At 39.5% G+C, this 15,225-nt stretch overlaps 1 protein-coding gene across 1 annotated transcript in view; it reads left to right on the plus strand.

Moving 5' to 3' along the window:
• Positions 1-15,225, plus strand: part of col18a1a (collagen type XVIII alpha 1 chain a) — a 118,839-nt gene that overhangs the window by 52,813 nt on the left and 50,801 nt on the right. Inside the window, 3 exon segments of the mRNA XM_030124698.1 lie at positions 6,532-6,610; positions 13,017-13,150; positions 14,537-14,563. Of these exon segments, the coding sequence (XP_029980558.1) occupies positions 6,532-6,610; positions 13,017-13,150; positions 14,537-14,563 (240 nt within the window).

Consider the following 15,225-nt stretch of genomic DNA (forward strand, 5'->3'; position numbering starts at 1 on the left):
TGCACTAAAGAGGTCCTGAAGTGGCCCACATGCACTAAAGAGGTCCTGAAGTGACCCACATGCACTAAAGAGGTCCTGAAGTGGCCCACATGCACTAAAGAGGTCCTGAAGTGGCCCACATGCACTAAAGAGGTCCTGAAGTGACCCACATGCACTAAAGAGGTCCTGATGGAATACGAGACCATGCAGACACACAGTGTTTACAGAAGGAAATATGGAGGATGAAGAACTGAAACGTCTGTCGCATTTCAGTGACGTAAAGGTCGGATAAATGCGACCTGGATGTTCAGACTGAAGTCACATTGGAAGAGATCAGATCTGGATCAGATTTAGGACCACATACGAAAGTGGTCTGGGTCAGATTTAGGACCGCATATGAAAGTGGTCCGGGTCAGATTTAGGACCACATATGAAAGTGGTCCAGGTCAGATTTAGGACCACATATGAAAGCGGTCCGGGTCAGATTTAGGACCACATATGAAAGCGGTCCGGGTCAGATTTAGGACCATATCTGAAAGTGGTCTGGGTCAGATTTAGGACTACATATGAAAGCGGTCTGGGTCAGATTTAGGACCGCATATGAAAGTGGTCTGGGTCAGATTTAGGACTACATATGAAAGCGGTCTGGGTCAGATTTAGGACTACATATGAAAGCGGTCTGGGTCAGATTTAGGACCACATCTGAAAGTGGTCTGGGTCAGATTTAGGACTACATATGAAAGCAGTCCGGGTCAGATTTAGGACCACATATGAAAGTGGTCCGGGTCAGATTTAGGACCACATATGAAAGTGGTCTGGGTCAGATTTAGGACCACATATGAAAGTGGTCCGGGTCAGATTTAGGACTACATATGAAAGCGGTCTGGGTCAGATTTAGGACTACATATGAAAGCGGTCTGGGTCAGATTTAGGACCACATATGAAAGTGGTCCGGGTCAGATTAGTGCTGTTCAGACTGTCTTTAACAGATCAGATACAGGTCACATAAAAATGGGATTTGCTCCACATGTACCTTCAGTCTGAACGTGGCCTAAGAGTCGAACCTTTGGGTGAAGGATCTTCACAGTTGACCACATGAATGCACAAAGTGGGCTGTGTTTCCTCTGTGAAATGGCAGGAAAAAAAAACAGAGCAGAACCCTCCCAGTGTCCTGCAGAGAAGGTGGGCTCCACCCTCGGAGCTGCATACCTGTTCTTACATTCAGGGTTTGTGTGTTTCACATCCATCAACACTATGTTCTAAAGATCTGAGCCTCCCACCCATCTGCCCCGTCTGTGACGGATCGCTAAAGGAGTGAACAGGCAGGGTATTCTTTATCACATTAATACATACATCAGCTTACAACAGCCCATAATAGCCTGGGCAAATTCTTAGCATAGTCACTGCTGTGCAGCTCCGATAGGCAGAAGGTTTTCCCAGAGTGAAGGGGTTAATGATCAGCATGGGCTGGGCTGTGTCCCTTCAGCTGCCCCCTCTGCTGCATTCTGCACCCACTCCTCTGTGGAAATTCCACTGGTGACCATTCCAGGTGTGTCCCTAGTGGAGAATGACCCACGGGTGTGGATTTGCATTTTTACCCCACACCCGTCAGTCATCACAAGCTCCTGCTGCTTCTTCTTTCCTTTTGTCCCTGTAGAGGACCGAACAGAAGGAGCAGGACAAACGGGGTAAAAACAGGAAAATGATCATTTAATAAAGTTAGAAAAAGTTTAAACACGCTCCAAAAAATGTCAGTTAACAAAATGAACAAAGATGGGCCCAACTGAGGTCAACTGAACCGAACTGCGACAGAACAAAAACTGACTGAACTAGAAAAGGACTCGGAGAGCGCAGACCTCCGCCAAGGCTGATCAGTGGCCCCCCCCACGTGGGCCCCCCCACGCCAAGGAGGTTATGTTTTTGCCAGAGTTTGTTTGTCTGTCCGTTAGTGTGCAACATAACTCAAAAAGTTATGGACAGATTTTGATGAAATTTTCTGGTCTGCGCCCCCCCCCCCCCCCCGTGGGCCCCCCCACCCCCGATCACCACCAAAATTTAATCATTTCTTCCTTATCCCATTTCCAACAAACCCTGAAAATTTCATCCAAATCTGTCCATAACTTTTTGAGTTATGTTGCACACTAACGGACAGACAAACAGACAGACAAACAAACCCTGGCAAAAACAGAACCTCCTTGGCGGAGGTAACCAGACGAAGAACCAAGGTGGGCTGAAACAGAAGTGGACTAACCCAAACCAAACACAAGGGGAGGCAGTACACTAGGAAATGAAACCAAACCATTAACTGAGTCAAAATGACAGAAAAAACAAATAACCATAACTAGACACAAAATACTGTGTGAAACCAATGTGATTTAAACAAGAATTTAAACTAAATTAACACAAAGAAACAGTCCCCCCCCCCAGTTTTGTGATATTAATTCCTTTCTAGTTGTTTTTTTCTCCATGACTCTGATTTTCAATGTTTTTCCTCTAAATGTCTGTAATATTTTTCCTGCTCTGACTGTAAATAATAATGTTCTTCCTCATCTAACCATCTACTGTCATCACATCTGACTGAGGAAGAAACATCTACCATTAAACTACAGTCAAATACTGATGTTTATCAACTCTATGGACATAAATATGTGGACACATCATGCAAAATTCACCCAAAACAACCCAAAAATTGCTTAATAATCACCCCCCCCCTTCCCCAAAAACAAAAAAATTCACTTCATAATCACCCAAAAATCACCCAATTTCTTTTTTCTCTCTGACTCTGATTTTCAATGTTCTTCCTCTAAATGTCTGTAATATTTTTCCTGCTCTGACTGTAAATAATAATGTTCTTCTTCATCTAACCATCTACTGTCATCACATCTGACTGAGGAAGAAACATCTACCATTAAACTACAGTCAAATACTGATGTTTATCAACTCTATGGACATAAATATGTGGACACATCATGTCTCCAGCTGTCAGATGTCCTGTTCAGGAGGATCAGACACACAAACATCAGTATTAATAATCAATAGGATATCTATCCCATAATATGAAACTGTATTCTGACATCAGTCCTTATAGTTTTGGATCCCAGAGCCCTGTTAGAACACAAACACCTGGATTCAACGGGTCCACAGACTGGGGTCCATTTGGGTCTGAGTATGTATGTAGTATGAGTTAAGTCACAGGTGTCAAACATGCGGCCCGGGGGCCAAATCTGGCCCTTGGGATGAATTTGTGAAATGCAAAAATTACACTAAGGTATTAACAATCAAGGATGTTAAAATCATTTTAGCTCAATTCAGTCTAAAGTGGGTCAGACCAGTAAAACACTATCATAATAACCTATAAATAATGAAAACTGCACATTTTCCTCTTTGTTTTAGTGTTAAAAAAAAAAGTCAAATTACACAAAAATGTTTACATTTACAGACTATCCTTTTACAAAAAATGTGAATAACCTGAACAAATATGAACAACCTGAAATCTCTTAAGTCTGTGGAATTGTACCAATATTCTGCCTGTTACTAAATGTTTTGTGTATTTGTAGATTCACTGTGATCTGTAAGTTGTGATGCACATTTATAAATGATAAACTAAGGTGTAATATTGTTGAAATTGCACTTATTTTTCTTAAGAACTTTCAGGTTGTTCATATTTGGTCATGTTATGTTCAAGTACAGTTTGTAGAGGTAAACATTTTCATTATGGAATTTGACTTTTTTCACTCAAAAACAGAGAAAACTTTGGAGATGACATTATTTCTAAGTTCTTATCCTATTATTTATATTATTTGACTGGTTTGGCCCACTTCAGATCAAATTTAGCTGAATGTGGAACTGAACTAAAATGAGTTTGACACCCTTTAGTTAGGTAATCATACTACGAGGCTAATGATATGCAAAGTTTTGTGAGTTAAGTAAGTTTATGCCCTTAAAAATATGATTCTTTGTGGAGAATAAGAGTCTTTACTCATTAAATAGGACCTATATTTGATGCTGAAGCATGTAATCTAGTTGAAACCATCTGCTTTCACCAGTTCTAGATGTTAGTGAATATCTTTTCAGTGGACTGTGTTCTCTTAAAACACTAATGGGAGTTTTGTAATGAAGCTGGAGCTAGGCTCGAGATGTCTGACAATGATTAACGCAATCTACATCCAACAGTTTTAATTGACCAAACACAGAAAACAGAAAAACCCTTTGCAGAGTGCACAGTTTGGGAGGCACATATTGTCTGAGTCCTGTTTGAACCAGTGTTATTTAGTATTGGAGTCCAGGAGGCACACACATAAACAGCATAAACAGTCCAACAGTAACACACAGCGGAAACATCAGTCACATCTGTGGGGACTGTTTGGACTGAATGTTAACAAGCAGCGCTGTTTCCCATGCACAAACACCATGCCTACGTAGTTTTCATGTGGAATCCCAGTGGAAACTTGTACCTTTTCAAATCCATTCCCACTGAAGCCTCTTAGGAGTTCCACAGGAAGTTTATTCAGATATGTCCACTGTCCATGCATCATCACTGTTCATCTGGAGTTATGGACCCAAATGTGTTTGCGAGGTCACAGAATATCGCAATAATCAAAATCGCAATGTGATACATGATACATTTATCTGCATCCTTGTTGAGCCGCATTATGTAATAAATTCCCATTTTGTAATAAAAGTTCCAAGTTAGCCACCAAAGGTGTGATGGTTTAGCTCTGTTTTTATATCCAGAAATGTTGTTGACATTATTAAAGACACTTTTCTGAGTTTTTTTTTTTTTTTTTCAACTGGCATAGGCACCTTATATTGATGAAAATATTTTAATTTGCCTTAAAAAGGTTCTCTTTAGAAATAAATCCATTTACTGTTCAACATCAGCATTTTCTACTTTGTGTGTGCATGTTGGAGTGTGTGCACTAATTGTGAATGTAATGCTAACAGGTAGGCTATCATTAGCACTGCTACAGCTACTAATCTGCAGGGATACTTCAATGAAAAAGGGGGAAAAAATCTACTTGAGTGTCGTTATTACGTAATGAACCATGTTATTACATTTTCCTGAAAATAAAAATGCGTCAAGTGCATTTTGTAATAAATTTCTCAAATTTTAATAACTTACTATGTAATGCGAAAAAATTTACTACATCATGCACTGAGGTAGTTTATTACAAAATGTGTCAGTTTATTACAAAATGCGTCAGTTTACAAGATGACGTGACATTTTTATTACATTTTGAACTTTTATTACATAATGGGAATTTGTTACTTAATGCAGCTCAACAATCCTACTATATAATACACGTTCTGTGTCCCATCGATGTTCCATCACAGGAGGGCATTTGTACAGGTGTTCCTCAGCCTTCACAGGCCTGATCTCCACCAAACTCACCAAATGAATACAAACATGACCTGACTATCCACTAGGCACAGTTTTATGTCCGTATTCAAATGTTGTGAGGCATGCTGGGAGACTTGAGCCTCTGTCTACTTTGAATTCTTCATCCCTGCCTCCATACTCCATTTTCAGAAGTGCTTCTGCTGCCGTTCATGACATTTCTCCTGCTGGCAGACCATGCTCCAGTGTGCAGGCTGCAGTTCACTGCCACTGGATGAATGGGATCATGTCTGACAGGACAAACACATCCATGCTCTTCCCTTCATGCCTCACATGTTGGCTCCAATTATTACCTGCACACTGCAGGATTCAGTGGTTCTTTACAACTGGACAGTGGTGGCAGACAACTTCTACTGATCATGCTACAATGGCACCACGGGTACAATGCTGCTAGTATTTACAAATTAGGCTTCAAGCTGATTAACTCCTGTAGACTGAGGACAAGATCTAAAAGGAGATAAAATAATGAATGTTTCCGAAATATTTTAGTCCTGCCTACAAATGGAGCAACTCTGCAGAAACTGAAGAAGGCAACAATGACAAAAGAATAAGAAACTGTGACTCAAGTTTTGTCAAATTTAGTTCAGCTCAAGCGGGAAGGACGAGCAGCTGAAACGGTCAGCTTATGCTGCCTTCACATGTTGTGGGAATTATGGTAAATACTAGTTATGAACTGGAAAATTGGACATGAAATTGTGTGTCAGTTATTTTTCATTTGACTACGACAACAAAAGCACTTGAACACAACACACTTGTAATTTCGAATTCACAAGTGGAAAGAATCATCTTCCCGACGGCACTTGAAGGCAGCATTACATCCAAACAATGCTGGAGTCAGTAAGAATAAACCTGCCTCCGAGATCTGTGGACACACACACTGACACACTGTACCAAGCTTCAGCTTTTTTCTGCTGTATGGAACAACCTGGAAACTGTTGGATTTAAACAGAAAGAGTGGATCCACACATGCACAGCGTTCAGGGTGCTTGGCGGAGGTTTGCGTTCTCTGAACACTTGTTTATTTTGTAGCTTTCGTACATTGCTTAAACATTTCAATATTTTGGGTGATATTTTGTTTGTAAGATCTATTCTATTCTATACTGTTCTCTTCTGTTCCTCATGTATTCTAAGTGTAGGTCTTTGTTCTTCTGCAGACTCCTCCTCCATCGTCTCGTCCCATTCAACAACCTCCAGTTACCAGGAAAAATGAGTTATCAGTGGAAAGAGAGACAGGTGAGTTCAGTCCACCGAGCCCAACACTGCTGAACACACAGACGGACAGTGTTGGGATGGAAAAGTAGTGCAGGACAGTAATAGATTACTTTTTGCTGTAAGGCAGTATTATAGGGTATTACTAACCAGTTTTCAGTCATATTAGATTCAGTCCATGTTCAATAGTGTTTGCATTACAACACACTTTTTGTCCATAACAAACACGAAGCGGAAACGGCTGAAACGTGGAAGCGGAGCAAACGGAGCTCCGCCTGGCAGTGGGAGCTGCAACAAACATGACGCAGAAACAGCTGGAGCTCCGCCTCCCTCCAGCCGTTTCCGCATTTCAGCCGTTTCTGCGTTGTGTTTGTTTCATCCATATAATATCATATGGTTGTACTGCTGCTGCTGCTGTCAGATGGCTGCACGAACCTCCGTTTCCCACAATGCACGTCGTGACAAACTTCCTCAGATGCCCAGTTCTCTCCTGACTCTGTCTGTAAACACATGGTTTGTTTGTGGTGGATGGAACTTAGAAACTGTTCAGCATGAGGAAGAGATTGAGCTGAGGAATGACAGACGAACAGACGAATGAGACTGAGGATAGGACTGAGGATGAACAGATCTGAGGAAACACTGCTGATGAAAGTCTGCCCCACCTTTAAACTGAACCGTGCAGACTAAACAGGACAGTGTGTTTCAGATCCACATCATGTCCACACAGGTTCTGATGCATGTTCCTTCTGTTGTTTTCTGTCGGTCTGTTCGTATATAAACTATCATCCACCTCGGGCGTAGTTGGATATTTTCCATATGTTTGAAGTGGCTTCGTGCAGACTTTTGATTGTCTGATCAGGTGAATAAATATTTTTTCTGTAACAAGCACAAATATATTTTTCATAATTTGTCACCTTAATGTAGACGAAGCCTTGTAACCCCCCCACCCCACCCCCCATGTCTGTGGGGGGTGCACACTCAGGGTTAAGAACCACTGTACAACACCATATCGCCCTCTACTGGATGTAAAATGCTATGAAGTACAAGTTCTACTTCTGTCAGGGTTCTCAAACTCCTGTTCTTTCAGGTTCCACATTCAGTCTGATCTGATCTGCAGTGGGCCGCACCAGTGAAATAAGAACAGAAGAACCGATAAATAATGACAACTGACAATTTATGTCTGTGTTTTAGTGCAAAAAAAAAAAACACATTAAATTGTGAAAATACTTACTTTTATAAACTATCCAAACAAAAAAAAAAAGATGTGAATAACCTGAAAAAAATGAAATTCAAATAAAAATCAGTGCCATTTTCTCAGTCTTCTTCCTCCACTTCTCATTAGTCCATGTGCATTCTGGATCAGATCTCCAAAGACACTAAACACTGAGGAACAGGAAGAAAAGAGTTCAAACTGGACTGAATTTAATACAGACATTTCAGGTTGGACACATTTATTCAGTTTATTCACATTTTATTACAGGATAGTTTGTAAATGTAAATATTTTCATAATTTAATGTTTTTTTGCACTAAAACAAAGAAAAAAATTTGAAGTTGTCAATCCAAGATTTTTTTTGCTAAATTCAAGATTTTTTTTTGGCTTTATTCAAGTTTTTTTTTTCTTAATTGAAGATTTTTCAGCATAATTCAACATTTTTTCCTTAATTCAAGCTATTTTTTTTTTTTTTTTTTTTTGCTTAATTCAAGTCAAGACTGTGGAATTTTTGCACCTTGCAAAAACATCCCACAGGCCAGACTGGAACCTTTGGCCACATTTGGCCCCTGGGATGCATGTCTGAGACCCCTGACTTGTGTAGTTATTTTGGTCAAAGTAAGTCCAGAGTAATACAGGAGTCATGTAACACATTACAATTCTGAGACAGTAATAATAAGGTAAGGAAAAACTTTTAAGTAACAGTAAGAAGTAATCTGTAATGGATTATAGTTTGGAAGTAACTTGAGCCCCCCCACACACATACACACACATGACTTGAAGGGCTCTTATATGTGGCCTTGGACTGGACCTACAGGTGTGTTTCAAGTGTTTCAAATGGGAAACAAATCTGTTCTTATGTATGTTACTTATCTTACCTGGCAGGTATGGGGGGGGGCAGGACACAGCAGGGGGTCAGGAAGTTCATAGTCCTCGAACGTGCATATCTGAGCGAGTTGGAACCTGCTTTAAACTCGTCCATTGGCTCATGTTTCCATCTAGTGGACGTCAGCTGGAACTGAACATGAGGAAGGAAGGAATGGATCAGGTTCCATCAGTGTCTTTAGTCCAGTAGTCATTTATTTATGTCTATTTATGGTGTGTTTTTCCCTTTTACACTCACTGATAAAATGAAAAAAATGACAAACATATATTTTAGCTTTATGTGCAACAATGTACAGAAGATTTTCAGTTCATCATTATTAGATGTATATGAAGCTGATCATTAGTTGTAGCTGTTAGAGATGTAATGATGACCGCTATAACGATAAACCGCAGTAAAATTGCAGACGGTTAGTATTACCGTTTAAATTCTAATTCTCATGATAACCGTGTTTGATTACTGCACTTTTAGGGGAAAAAACCCTATGTAAAGATCTGCTTTTATGTCAAATATTTGAGTATAGTTTTAATTTATTACAATTTTAATTTTCTATACCTAATATTTGGAACCAATATTCACTTTTAAAGTCTGTGAAAAGGTTCGTTAAGCATCTGTGTGTTATTTATGCAATAAATTATATACATTTTATACATCGGATTTTATTTTATTTTTTTGTAATTTTTTTCTGTCCTTTTGTGTTTTTATAGTAGGTAAAAGTGAAAAAATAACAGACAGATGATATAGATGAAGTTGTGCTGAAAAAAACAGATCCAAACATGGGTATAGTAAACATTTGTTTCTATAGTATATAAAGGCCAAATCAAAAGGACTGAAAAAGGGACAAAATAGACTCAGACCACTAAGGGTTAATATTTGAATGTTTCTGACACAGAAGGGACATTGGGACTATTATTTTATTTGGTTTTGTTGTTGTTGTTTGTTTTTTTTTTCAAAATACAACTTGTTTAAATTCTTTCAGTGTGTGTATCAGTACTTTTTGAACATTCTGAGCACAATTTCAACAATACCGCAATAATAATGATAACCGTGATAATTTTGGTCACAATAACTGTGATATGAAATGTTCATATGGTTTCATCCCTAGTAGCTGTACTTTATAATGTTTTGTTGATAATCATATATTGTCACTTTGTGTGAGTTAAAAGGTTTACTGTGGTGCCATCTAGTGGTTAGACTAAAAATTGACACAGCTGACAATGCTTTTTTTTCATGTTTGAAGACCAAATCCTGATTCTTTTTCTGCAGATGTGACCCTTCTTTGTTCACTGGCTGTTGGATTAGAACTGTACTGTGTTACAGAACAGAAGAATAATGTCAAATCCAAAGTCCTGAGTTCAGTTCCAGAGGTTCCATCAGTTGTAGAACATCTGCCTGGGTGGCTCTGTAGAACACAAAAGAACCCAGTCTAAGTCCGGTCCATGCTAATACTGATAATCTGCATTTGGGTCCCATCCATACATACATGTTATAGGTCACAAATGGAGAGTTTTTAACCCTTACAGACCCAAACGTCCACCTTTAACCTAAACCATCTACTGATGTAAAAGGTTTAATAACTTTAGACCCGTTAATTCTATCAGTCCACGTCAATAATTGGTGTAAAATACAGTTCTTCATTTTTATTTTTTATTTTATTTATTTATTCATTCCAATCTAAATGACTGTAAAGGAGCAGGATGAAGAACACTTCTAATACCTGCTCCTTTCTTCAAATATCTTCTTCCATCAGATAAGTTGTCATTACAGCTATTACAAAAAATGGTTTACATGACAATCAATGCAAATAAAACTAATCCAAAATCCACAAGTTAAATTATTTCAGTTTATGCTTTTATAAAGCTCCTCTATTCTTTCCTTATACAACCTCTTAAACTGAAAACTATTTGTGCAGCTCTTCTCTTCTATTGCAAAAGAATTCCACATCCTGACACCCACAACACAAACACACATTTTCTTCACATTAGTCCGAACCCTTTACTGTTTCAAACTAAACCTCCTTCTATGTTCTTCATCCTGTCATACTAACACAGATAATCTCTGCAGATTTGCAAAAGTCCGTTTCTCACTTTAAACACAATCAACAATGTCTTTAATTCAGCTAACTCTGTAAACTGAAACAATCCTGATTTAATAAACAACTCGTTTGTATGTTCCCTGAAATTAACATTAGACAGGATTCTTTTTGCTCTTTTCTGTCATAAAAAACATCCGTAGTTACCGTTACCTAACACCGTCATCTTCTACAACATTAATTCCCCAGTAAAACCAATGGGGTTGGATCAATGACAGTGGATGGACACACTGGGTTTATGTTCAGTTAAAGACAGATTTCGCAGAAAAAGTAGCTTTTTCTTCAGTTTTCTCTGTTTTTTTGTGTTATATCAATTAACTTTACTTTGAAATCTATTGAACATTTAAATGATCAGTAAATTACATGTAGGAGAATACCTGATTTTCACTGAAAAATGCAAAATACAGAAGATAATTTTATAACAAATGGAAATAAATCACTTGAGAAAGGTGAAATGGAGAGAAAAAATTATTTAGGAGTTGCCACAAAAGTGGCACTCGGTGTGTATGGGTTAAAATAGGAGTTGGATCAGTGACAGTGGATGGACACACTGGGTTTATGATCAGTTAATGATGGATTTACTGAAAAAGTCACTTTTTCTTCAGTTTTCTCTGTTTTTGGTACGATAACCCTTAAATGTAATCTCAGCATGATGATTCAAGTACACGATCAGTAAATTAAATATGGTAAAATACCTGACTGTCACTGAAAAATGTGAAATACAGAGGATAATATCATGATAAATGGTAATAAATTACTTAAGAAAGGTTAAAAAGACGGAAAATTCATTTGGGAACTGACACAAAAGGAGCACCCACCAGGTCTTTATGGACTGAAAACTAATCCAACAGGAAGTTTTTCCAGAGCATCCATGTGGAAAATGACTCTATAATGTTGTCAGACCTCTATTTACACACGCCTGCTGTGGAATGAACATGCACCTGAAACATCTAATATAGATTTAATCTGTGTACAAGTTCATGTATGAGCGGCAGTTCATCAAGGTCAGCCCTGACATGTGGACCTGGACCTGGACCTGGACCTGGACCTGGACCGGTGTTCTTGTCAAACCTAGAGACTGTACTGCATCAACTCCAACCAACACTTCAGAGTTAACTGACTTGTATAAATGAAGTGGTGGATAAGCCTCTGGATCTGCATCTACACCCAGTTTTATCTGAGCGTTCAGAGAAGGACAGGATCTGGAAAACTAAAGTCATGTGGACAGAGTTTTAAGGACGTGGAAAATGACAGTTTAGACGAATATCTGGGAGGTGAAAATATGTTCATAGTTCCAGTTCAAAGGCTGATTTTAACGCTCAGTTGAAGTTCAAGAAGTGGTTTTAAATGATTCTTTATGCTCCCAACATGCCAAAAACCTAAACATCTAAGTAATCTTAAGGGAGTAGAGTCCAAGTTATTATAATGATGTAAACAAAACAAACCCGAAAGTCAAGACCACAGTTCTGTTTTCCACAGGAATAATAATCTCAGATCTACAGTCACATGACCATTATTATCCTTTTATTGTCCAGTGACTGCACACACATGTTCACAGCAAACAGATCACAACAAACAAACAAACAACACTATTTTATGTTAGATTTTTTCGTTCTACCTCTAGGTTTGTGAAAAGTGGAGGGTTTTTTTTTTCCTGTCCATGAAAAAGAATTTCAAACCCTAAATAATCCTCTCTTCCATTATTTTGCTGGATCTTCTTCATTCTTCCATCTTCTTTCTCGTATTTTTTGTAATATTTCACTCTTGTGTTTATGGATCACTTTTGTCATTGCATCTTTTACTAATTACAAATAACATTCTTATTTATTTGTCTTTTTACCAAAATAATGGTTTGACTTTTCTAATAATAATAGACAGTGACTCATTTGAACACGTTGGTCCTAACACGTCTGTCCTCTGGTCCGACTGTCAGTGTGTGTTCATGTGTGGATTTACACTGTTCCACCTCAGACACGTGTCCATGAATGGGACACTGTGGTGGTGGTGGTGCGTTCAGGTGTCAGAGTGAATTCAGTCACCACTTCAGCAGCATTTTAAAGAAATGTGTCTCACACACACACACACACACACACACACTCACACACACACACACACGCAGGTTTTTTTTCTTCTCTTACCTCTTTTCGGGGACACAAAGGTCCTGTTATTGCTTGGACGTGGGTTGATGTGGTTCATCATGCTGCAGTGGTCTTTTCATCTGGGTATTCATGACTCTGTTTGCAGGACCAGTCAGGGCTAAAGGAGAGAAAGGAGACCGAGGGGACAGAGGACAGAAAGGAGACCGGGGTCTGACGGGGCCCAAGGGAGAGCCAGGATCCGGATCCAGCGGCTCACGAGGTGGACCGAGGGGAGACAAGGTGTGGACCTTTGGATCTGACAGGTTCTACCATGACGGTGGAACAAACCTAGAACATGTCCAACCCACAGACCGGAGAATGGAGTGGAACATGACAGTTTCTCCTTTCTCACTTTATGGAAAATATGTAGTTTAGGTTCAGGTTACTGGGTAACACTTTAACCATCAGCTTGGTTGCTTTTATATATGTATATATTTATTCATTTAATTATTTATATATATGTATATCACATCTAACCTTGTGCACCAAAGATATTCTTAGCGGACACATCTGAAAACAACCTTGAGTATATTGAATTAACCTTGAACAGCGTCCGCTCTGCAGTGCATTATGGGTCCAGACTGTAGATGGGGTCTGCCGTGGGGGGAGGGGGGTCTGCTATGGAGTGGGGGGGGTCTGCAGTGGAGGGCACTGCTGAGGTTAAGGGTGCGTTTGGCTGATACACCCGAAGTGTCTGTCCTGTAAGCTTCACTGAAACAGTGACTGTATTTCTTCACCTGCTGAACGGTTCTGAACACAGTTCCAGTGGCAGATCCAGGACCAGTGGAAGGGGGACTAGTCCTGGTCCTGTTCAGCAGGACTGTTTGCTTTGTTTGCAGAACATACTGTGTATGACAGTCACATTTCACAACAAAATATACACTTTAATCTGAATGAACCCTGAAACTTAGATGGAAATGTCACAGCCTGAAAAGTACGAAGACCATCAGATAGAAAACAGATCAGCCCCCAGACCACAGAGGTTTAACTCAGGAGGTAACACTTCAGACATCAGTGCAGAAGGTAGAGGTTTGATTCCCAGGCAGAGTATCCATGTTTTCTGCAGATTTTCAAACGGGGGGGTGCTGGTAGGTAAATCCACCAGTGCAGTGAGTATCAGGGTTAGCATTCTTCTGGCCTGTACATGCATTCACAAAGGTATGAACGATCTGTTCAGTACTTCATACTGCTGAAACTAGATTTCGTGCTGACTCACTCATGGTGTCATACAGAGGTTACTGTGATCACATCGAAAACACAAGATGGCGCTAGCTAAGTTTCATTCAATATATTCAGACTTTCATATATATCATATATATAGGATTAATCCATCATCATAATTAATCTGATTAAAAATCTTAACACAAATCACTCAGAATGACCCTGGACGTCTCTGCCAACGCATTTGGGTCAGTTTGTCCAAGTAGAGTTAGCGTCGGTCAGGCACAAATGGTTCAAAGCAAAAAACAATTTACTACCAGGAAAGATTCAAAAGCTCAGATTCATAGAAAGGGAAGGAGGTTAGAGTAGAATATATATGTATGTATGTAGGTATGTATTTTTTCATCAAATCATAATTAAATCCAACAAAATGGTTCTGACTTGAATGTGTCTGTTCCTTTTCAGGGTGAACCTGGAGAAAAGGGAACAAAGGTCAGAGTCAGTCTGGTTTCACTCTGGAACTCTCATATTTAACTTGAATGAAATCATTCCTTGTGCTGTGGCTCCTCTGTCTTTGTTCATCTCTATAAAGAGTTGACTCTGCTGATGTTTGATGTTTTAAACCAGACTGGATTATGAGACAGTATCAGCGTTAACAGAGGACAAGTCCTGGTCCAGGGTCCGGGCCCTGTCCTCTAGGCTTCAGTCTGTGTTTGTCCTCTAGGCTTCAGTCTGTGTTTGTCCTCTAGGCTTCAGTCTGTGTTTGTCCTTCAGTCTTCAGTCTGTGTTTGTCCTCTAGACTTCAGTCTGTGTTTGTTCTTCAGGCTTCAGTCTGTGTTTGTCCTTCAGGCTTAAGTCTGTGTTTGTCCTTCAGGCTTCAGTCTGTGTTTGTCCTCTAGACTTCAGTCTGTGTTTGTCCTTCAGGCTTCAGTCTGTGTTTGTCCTTTAGGCTTCAGTCTGTGTTTGTCCTCTAGACTTCAGTCTGTGTTTGTCCTTTAGGCTTCAGTCTGTGTTTGTCCTCTAGGCCTCAGTCTGTGTTTGTCCTTTAGACTTCAGTCTGTGTTTGTCCTTCAGGCTTCAGTCTGTGTTTGTCCTTTAGGCTTCAGTCTGTGTTTGTCCTCTAGACTTCAGTCTGTGTTTGTCCTTTAGGCTTC

Source organism: Sphaeramia orbicularis, chromosome 21, assembly GCF_902148855.1.
Source record: "Sphaeramia orbicularis chromosome 21, fSphaOr1.1, whole genome shotgun sequence".
NCBI lineage: Eukaryota > Metazoa > Chordata > Actinopteri > Kurtiformes > Apogonidae > Sphaeramia > Sphaeramia orbicularis.